The 9,244-nt window shown below is 36.6% G+C and overlaps 1 protein-coding gene across 1 annotated transcript; it reads left to right on the forward strand.

Moving 5' to 3' along the window:
* Window positions 1–7,112: 7,112 nt before the first annotated feature.
* Window positions 7,113–8,947, forward strand: LOC143562045 (WRKY transcription factor 71-like). The gene is made up of 3 exons (XM_077049968.1): window positions 7,113–7,755; window positions 7,846–7,989; window positions 8,410–8,947. Exons 1-3 carry the CDS (start codon window positions 7,301–7,303, stop codon window positions 8,813–8,815), a joined length of 1,005 nt encoding a protein of 334 aa, XP_076906083.1. The 5' UTR covers window positions 7,113–7,300; the 3' UTR covers window positions 8,816–8,947.
* Window positions 8,948–9,244: the final 297 nt, after the last annotated feature.

Below are 9,244 nucleotides of genomic sequence, written 5' to 3' on the forward strand. Positions count from 1 at the left end.
TGCATTTCGAGTATATTTCTTTCTAATCTTTCTTGAGATTGTTCATCTCGTAATGACACAATCTAATTAAATTTTCATTGAAATAATCATTTCAAACGATGATTATATTATTTCCAAATATTTTAATGACGAAAGTCGCCGGGGTTCTTGAGAGGCATCTATATTTTCTCGTTGCATATTCTTGAAATAGTTAGTACATAACTTGTGTAAAAATAGACCTCAAGAATTTCGATAATTCTTATTTCTAGGTCATGTTTCATTTAATCCTTCCTAGTTATTTCATGTAGCGTCGTCTTGAGTTTAGTCATCTTTTAGACCTTGTCCACCTAGACCTTTCCTTTATTTGTTAGCTATCACTCTCTTACTTCCAGATGTACTTGGAAGAATTATCTTGAGAGTTTGTGTAATCTTTCTTGACATAATTCTTTTCAAAAGATACATTACTAATTTCAAGGAAATTTAAATATATCTTTTATTTATGTTATTTCGAGATTACACGTCATTTATTATACTTGCATGTGTTTACAACTCCTAAAATTTTTATTTCTTCCATCGAATAATTAGCTTCTTGATCTTGTCGTCCTTCTTAGCGTTTTCTCCTTTCTCATTTTCTTTTCGCACTTCCTTAGTATCCATTTCTTGATTGAACACTTCTTCTGGATAAGTCATTGCTTCCTTTCCTTTTGACACCATTGGTTTCTTGGACCTACTTGATACGTCTTCATATATATTCTGGTTTGGAATAATCCGAGCTAGTGGGATGTTAGAATCAAACGAATCTGAATCTTCCTCCATTGCTGTTTGGTATGAATTTTCGTCACTAGATATAGGAATTGGGAGAAAAGATGTTCCCATATAGCCTTTCCCTTTACCGGGTCGAAGCTGAACGGATTCTTCGCTAGATTGACGATCGCACGTCTGTACGAGGTTATATTAGGGATAGGAGCGCGTTTTCCTATCTTATGCGTACTTGTTATATATTATTTGTATTTTTAATCATTCAATTATTTCTTTGATATCCTTACTTGGATATTAATGATTATTATAACTTATTTCTGATCGAAGCCTAGGTATGTTTAAATACCTAATTCGCTAAGATCGATGGCTCTAATACAAACCTGTCACACCCTCACTTAGGGCCAATAGTTGGTACCTGTTTTGAAAATATATCAGAGTTTTAGCGGAAGTCTTTAGTTTATAATAAAATATTTATATTTTGAAACATTAAAATATAATAAAATATTTGATTTAATATAAAGCTTATCGAATAATAAATATTCAAGAGTTTGATTTTTCAAACCTTTGTTTTATTTATAAAACTTGTTTGAATATTGTTTGCAATATTTAATAATTTAAAATATTGAACCATCTCTACCTTGAGAGCATCTATCTTCATGAGTTGGCTATAATTCCATGCTACATGTGCTAACTTTATTACCTGTAATATTTGTGGGGGGGGGGGGGGGGAATACATCAGCGATATGCTGGTGAATCGTTGACTCTAAAAACATTTTATAAATCTTTCCTTGACTGACAAGATAGTTTTCATGAAACAATCTCAGCAGAAACGTCTATTATTTCTGGGATTGTGCCACTGCCATACACACACAATTACGGTTCTCCGGGAGTTGATACCCTTTGAAGAACTTTTATTATGACCTCTAGGCTGCGGCCACGTACCCTTGACTAATAGACTAGATTGATTATGTTTGGATCCAGACACATGTGTACTCGGTCTGAGTTGTTTTTATTTTCTATCTTGTATTTTAATAGGGATCACGTAATCCCATAAATCTTTATTTGACTGTCTTTGTTTAAGATAAACATCCTGTTTATCTTGACTGATAAAGGTTTAACGTATTCACCTGTGACTGTCTGTTCTGAATGATGTGGTGATCTCGTTTGAAAACCTTTTGTGAATGAATGAATGATTGAATGATTGACCTATAATAAAATAGGTTTATATAAATACCCGGATCGTCTCTTAATCCGGCTACAGACCTTTAGTCTGGTTTTTATAACTTAAACCTTGATTGATCTTTTGTTTGAATTAAATGAAATATTTTGATATGAATTTCTTTCTCTATATTTGCTAACTATGTGTTATGTTTCTTCTTCAAGAAGAAATGTATATGTTATGTTTCTTCTTCAAGAAGAAACGTAAATTATCTCTGTCCTTTTTTAATATCTTACGTTTCTTAATGAAGAAATAGTGTACTAACTATATTCTTATTTTAAAAATTCCATCTTTCTCAAAGAAACATTATTTTAATTTACTCATTGTATTTTATAATTCTTTGATCAAGGTCTAGGCTATACCCCCGACTAGGGCCTAACCCTTTGTAATAATAATATTTTATTTGGGAAGAACCCATACTTTGCTTAGGTTATTATTTTATAGAATCTAGGGCAGCACTTCTACGTTTGCACGTACTTTGAGAATCTTGATCAAAAACTCCTCAGCATTCAAATCGAGGCAACGTTCAGGAGTCGCCGGGTCGTGCACGTACTTCGAGGCGGAATGTCGGTTCGTCTCGAGTTGACACGGTTTACGAGGTCGTCACGCGTTTCGAGGTCAGCACGCAAAACGAGGTGCGCCGGTTGTCGGGATTGTTGGTGCGAACTTCGAGGTGTCGTCGGTATATGGTGCGAATTACGAGGTTATAGTTGTCGGGTCCGTGGCACGGAAATCGAGGTAGAGAGAAAGTATTCTAGAGAGAGAAAATATTTCTAGAGAGAGAGTGGAGTTGTGTCTATGAAATGAGCCATGAACGTTCTATTTATAGCTGAACGCGTCGCCACGTGTCATCTTCTGAAACACCTTCTGCCACGTGTTGACACGTGGCGGACACGTGTAATTGTCTTAGACACCTTATGTCACGTGTTGACACGTGGCGGACACGTGTTATTGTCTTAGACACCTTATGCCACGTGTTGACACGTGGCGGACACGTGTCATTTTCTTAGACACCTTCTGGCACGTGTTGACACGTGGCGTACACGTGTCACCTTCCCATTATCCTAGCCATCACATATCGCGATGGCTTGATGACTTGATGTCTTGAGTCGTAGCGTATCGCGACACCGTTTTTTTGGATTTCTGTGACGTCCTCATCGCGTATCGCGATGTCTCCTTGGCTATGCCCATCGCGTACCGCGATCGGTCAATAAATCAACATTTTTATTTTTTAACCCCTTTAGTTTTACTAACATGTCATTTTTGGATTGGAATTTTGGAGATGTTACACAGAGGAAGAAATTGCCTCGGTTTTTAATGTTTCTACTTATGAAAGTACCAAGTCTCCAGCTCAATAGGCTGTTGTGGATGATGAAATAAACTACTCATTGAACCCGGACACTTCGGTTCGTGGTGATAAGACGGATCAAACTCAAGAGCCAGTCGTGGTGATGGCTCTTCCAGCAACAATTGGTGAATCTTCTCTGTCCTTGAGAAGAGGAAAGAAGAAAATACACTACATCACTAGAGTTGTTAGTCTCCAAGACCGTCTCTACCCTTATCAAGATGAATCCCCAGTTATCTATTGCAAATGGCCCGCATCCAGCAAGACGTGGGCAATTCGACGTGCCAATGGGGTTTTGACCTACATGCACTACGCAGACATGCACACGTTGTCTGATCTCGACATGAATTACTTTAGAAGGTTTATTGGTTAAGGTGCAAGTGAGAAGGAGTAGAAGAGATGGTTATGAGATTTATGAGCCGAGTGTGGAAGAACGACTACCCTAATTTCAAGCTGAACAAGGGTAAGTCGTACCGTCATCCAACTAAGATTGATCCGATGTCAGGAAAAAAAAGAAATGTCTGGAGATACAAGACTCACAAGAATGGGAGGCCAATCTACCATGGAGCCATTTCTACCGAACAACTTTCATGATTTTATCTGTTGGGAATTCGACAACACTGAGGGAGTTGTCATCCACTGCAAGAGGATGCACTTCCTCCGCTTCTTTGATGAGTACGAGCTGGCCACCCTCAGCAAAGAAGATATGTTGAAGTTGTACAAATTTCCATTGGGAACAGTCGAAGACGTTCGTCGAGACAACTATGACAAGATAGTTGAGAAGTTCAACAAGTTCATTAATTTTCTTGTTGAGAATCAACTATATGAAAATGACGAAGGATTCGACGAAAATGACTGAAAATGAAAGCTACCGGATCAAACACTAAGGGTCTGTTTGGTATGATGTAATGGAATTGACGACGGAATGGAATGAACGTGGTAATGGAATGGACAAAGGAATGGAATGGGTTATTATCATTCCAATGAGATGTTTGGTTACCACATGAGAATGAAAAATGATTACTTTGTGTTAGTTAGTATGTAGTAAAAAGAAAAACGAAAAAATAAAATTAAAATGGTAGTGAGTGGCGGTGGTGGTGGGAGGCAGTTGGCGGTCGTGGCATTGGTGGGCGGTGACGGTGGTTAGCAGTGGCGAGTGGTGGTGGTGCGACGGGAGATAATGGTGGTTGGAGGTGGGCGTTGGTGCTGGGGGTGGATGATGGCGGTCATGATGGAGGTGACAAGCGGTAGTGGGCGGCGGTGACGGTAGGCGGGGGCGCGTGTTGGTGGTGGGGGTAGGTGATGGCGGTAACAGTGGAGGTGGCAGGCGGTGGTGGGCAGCGGTGACGGTAGGCGGGGGCGCGTTTTGGTGTTTGGGGTGGGTGATGGCAGTAACGGTGGAGGTGGCAGTTGGTGGTGGGCAGCGGTGACGGTGGGCGAGGGCAGTCTGGTGGCGGTGGTGGGCGGCTGGCACTGATGGCGATGGTTGGTGGTAGTGGCGATAACGACAGCGATGCTGGTGATCGGTGGCAATGACGGTGGACGATGATGGTGGTGGGTGGTGGTTGGTGGGTGTTGATGGTGTTGGGAGGGTGGTGGAGGTGATGTATGGTGAAAGAGAGCATGGAATGAAAAAAAAAACATGGGGTAATGGATCATTCCATTCCTTTGACTAACCAAAAACACTTTTCTTCATTCTCTCATAATGAGTCATTCCATTCCACTATCTATTTCTTCATACTAAACGCTACCTAAAGACTATAGGGAGATTGTAGAGCCCCCTTTTTGTTAATTAGTCTTTTGTATTTATTTATTCTATTTACGATGAATCAAGTTAGCTTGTCAGTTTATATATTGTATGTTTGGGCCAGAGGCCATGTAAACAAAGCCCATTGGGCCGTTAGTAATATTTGTGGGCATGGTATGCTCATGCAAAACCAATCTTTTTGCAAATACACAACCTTATCATTTCTCCAACTTTTCCTTTCTTTCCATTTCGGGTAATAAATTAACACTCACAAGATCCGAGATCTCGGTTGCTTACTAGTGATTTCTGATAATTAGTAAGTGAGATTGATTCAAACACTTATTGTTTGATCCGTTCTTAGGACATACACCTACCCATTAAAAGAATGTTATGCTTCCTTGGGATAAACCGGTTCTAACTAGTGATACAATTTCGAACATAAGGAATACAAAGATCAATCCACCAACGAACATCTTTAATGCTTCAGCCTTATTTCTTTGATATTAATCTTATATTATCATGGGTGGGGTGTTATTCGACGCGGAAAACATTTTATACCTTTTGTAACTCACTCTCGTTATTATTCAAAATATTTTATATGTTTATTTGTGATCTCCGTTGGGCAATTAGCTCAGCCGCAACTTTGTATTTGTGACAAGTATATAAGGTTGATCGGGTTTGTATGACCAGATCGAGCACTAGGAGTTGGAGACATGCTTTGGGTTATATCTATAAACTTATTATGGAAAAAGAAGAAAAAGATGTATATATAAAGTTCCAAAATGGACGACACCAATAAAAGGTATATGTATGTGTGGTCGATCTAATATACATATCTTCCCAAAATGGACCGCTAAGTTCTAGCATTCAACTTCCATCCATTTGCTTGTGAAAAAGACATGATTAGCATCTTTATAGATGGTCCAAATTTGAAAAGTGCAACTTCAACATAACAATTGATTTGGAAAAAGAAAACAGCAGTTGAACCCCTTAAAGTGAAACTAAAAGAGAACTTTTAACAACGTAAATATTAAAAAACACTTTTTTTTTTCCTTAGATTAAAGGACAAACACCGATCAATGAATCATCCACACCAAAAAACATTCTAATAATGCAAAAAAAATTGTATTCTTTTATTTTTTTTCTCTTTGTTTATCTAACTAAAAGTCAATAAAAAACTAATGAATCAAACACATGTTGATGGACATATTATGACTATATAATATTTGGTTATATCTTTCGTTTTCTGTAACAAGTGCATATTAAAACAGATCATTTCTTTTTTAAATTATTTAACTCAATAACTTTTATTGATTTTTTTAAACATAAATTTTTTTTTACTTCCTAAGACTTAAACCAACATTTAAGTGTTTAAAAGATTTTATCCCTATCGTAGGACAATCAATACTAAGATTACTTTTATTGATTTTTGAAGCATTTTCCTCTTATTATATAGTAACTCACAATTAGCTTACCTGACACGCATGTTCGTGCAAATATCTAAAATATATATAAACGAAACCTTAAAAAGTTATCTGGGTACTCCTTATATGCTAACAGATTGCTTTATTTATAAATTGAAGTTTTTCATGAATATAACCCGAATTCACGGCCGGGTATGGTTCTCACCAAACCCCGATAACTATTAAACGAGTTATAACATCTCATTAAATTAATAATTAATCTCACAAAATATTTGATATGAAAATCCTATACAAAATGGTTAATATTCGATTGTTTTTTTAAAAGATATAATTTGTAATTTAGAAACAATTTTATAGTAAAAAAAAGTTGGTCATGGGACTCAACAAACCCATATAGCTTTTAAACGGGTTATAACATCTCATTTATTTGTGAAACATTATTATCATCAAACCTTAAATATATTATTAACTTTCTTGCAATTAATAAAATTAAAATAAAAAATATATATATAAATATTATAATCAAAAAATGAAAACAACTTCCGTAATACAATGAATAAAACCTAGTATATATATATATATATTGTGAGTATTTAAAAAGAAAGTGACAAGACAAAGTCTTAGGATCTAACAAGTAACAATACTCATCATCTTTGTCAAATATTTCTTTTAGACAGTGGGGTTAGCACCCTCATACAAATCTTCTCTCTCTCCAATAAACAAACAAACATTGTCAAAGCATAAATAAAGACTCCTCACCTATTATTTGTCAAAGCACCCTCATTTTTCTTTGTATATTTCTACTTCTGAATTATCAATCTTCAGCCATGTCTGAAGACCAAAGAGACCTCTACTACAACAATAATCCATTTCATGATGATCAAAGAACTAGTGACACCCTTTTTTCATTCTTTGGCCCTAATTCCACCCTTAGAGATGATGACTCTTCACCACCAAATCATCACAGATTTCCTGACTACATGAGTCCAACAACTCCCTTTTTCACTGGATCTGCTGATTATAACACACCTGCAACCAGTTTTGGTTACTCATCTTCATCATCACAACTACTTTTTGCTTTTCAAGATGATCAAAAGCCGGTTGTGGATACTGGAAACATGCTTGGTGTGAGTGAGACTATTCCTGTTACACCCAACTCTTCTTCTATTTGTTCGTCATCTACTGAGGCTGCTGATGATGAGCATGAGTTTAAAGAAGGCAAGAAATATCAGAATCAATCAAAAGACGTACTCGAAAATGGAGGAGATGGCTCAAAGAAAGTGTAAGTTTGTATGATGCATGAATCATGACCGTATTAGGGTTTATCTCCTATCCGTATATTGATTTTTACTCAATTATTTCCAACTAATAGGATTAAGCATAACAAGAAAGATGAAAAGAAGAAAAGAGAGCCACGGTTTGCCTTTATGACAAAGAGTGATATTGATCATCTAGAAGACGGATATCGATGGAGGAAATATGGACAGAAAGCTGTTAAGAATAGCCCTTATCCGAGGTACATATGTACATGCATATACGTATATAATACTGGATTGTATTATCAAACTAGAGTTTATTAGTATGAGACCACGGGCTTAGTTAGGTTTTCTAGTCTAATAATATATTCCAATTATCCAATATATACATATAATATAAGTGTGTGAACTGGTATGATCACAAAGTCTTACTAATAGTTGTTTTCTTGGATTCTGGTTGAAGACTAAACCTAGAAAGGGTTCATCATATAATTTTAAAATAAAACCCTATATTCTATGCAACTACCAATTTTGTGTTTTCACATTCTTGATCAAGTTCTTATGGAAACAAAATGTGAAATTGAAACTTTGTTTCCCATTTGAGCGTTTGCAAAAAAAAAAAACAAATGCATTTTTTAATCCGGAATTCTTGTAAGAACAACTCTTGATCTTTGTTACAGAAGCTACTATCGATGCACAACTCAAAAGTGCACGGTGAAGAAGCGTGTGGAACGATCATATCAAGATCCATCGACGGTGATCACCACTTATGAAGGGCGACATAACCACCACTTGCCAGCAACACTGCGAGGAAACGTTGGTGGTGGAATGCTGTATCCGCCCTCTATTATGGCGGCACAAGGTGTCATGACCATGACAAGCGCTAGCGGATCAAGCTTTCCTCATGAATTTCTAATACCTCATGGTTTCTACAACCCTGGTAGTGGTGGTGGTGGAGGCGGCAGCAGTGGTGGTTCGATTTATAACCAGCAAACCACCCTAGCTCCAACTCAGCAACTTCAGATTCCTGATTATGGGCTTTTACAAGATATGGTCCCATCCATGACTTTTAAACAAGAACCCTGAATTCGACCCCTACCTCCCCCAATACAACCTCTGACCTTTTGTTGACTTTCACCATTGTATGCATGTGTAGGCTGTTGTTTTGGCTTCATTTGCTTATATGTAATTATAGTACTTTTAGCTGGTGCATCCATCTATATACAAACTATATTCTTCTAATACTCCTACTTATGTCTATATGTTATGGTTAAAATTTCCATAATAGGAAAATTCCAATCGTTATCATTGGATACATATGTAAATGAGGTTCATTACATTGATCCGTACATAATCTAATCTGTTTTGCTAAAAGAAGGTAATTTAGATATTAGATAGCTAGAGAAAAAGGACTTGCAATAAACAATATAAAATTAAAATATATATTTTACTTTTTTTTTTAAATGTGAAATGATTGATAGTGATATAATTGTAAACTTATATAATTTCTCAATC

This window comes from Bidens hawaiensis, unplaced genomic scaffold (genome assembly GCF_021521415.1).
Source record: "Bidens hawaiensis isolate Kalapana, Puna unplaced genomic scaffold, B.hawaiensis_p1.1 tig00020897_1, whole genome shotgun sequence".
Classification (NCBI taxonomy): Eukaryota; Viridiplantae; Streptophyta; class Magnoliopsida; order Asterales; family Asteraceae; genus Bidens; species Bidens hawaiensis.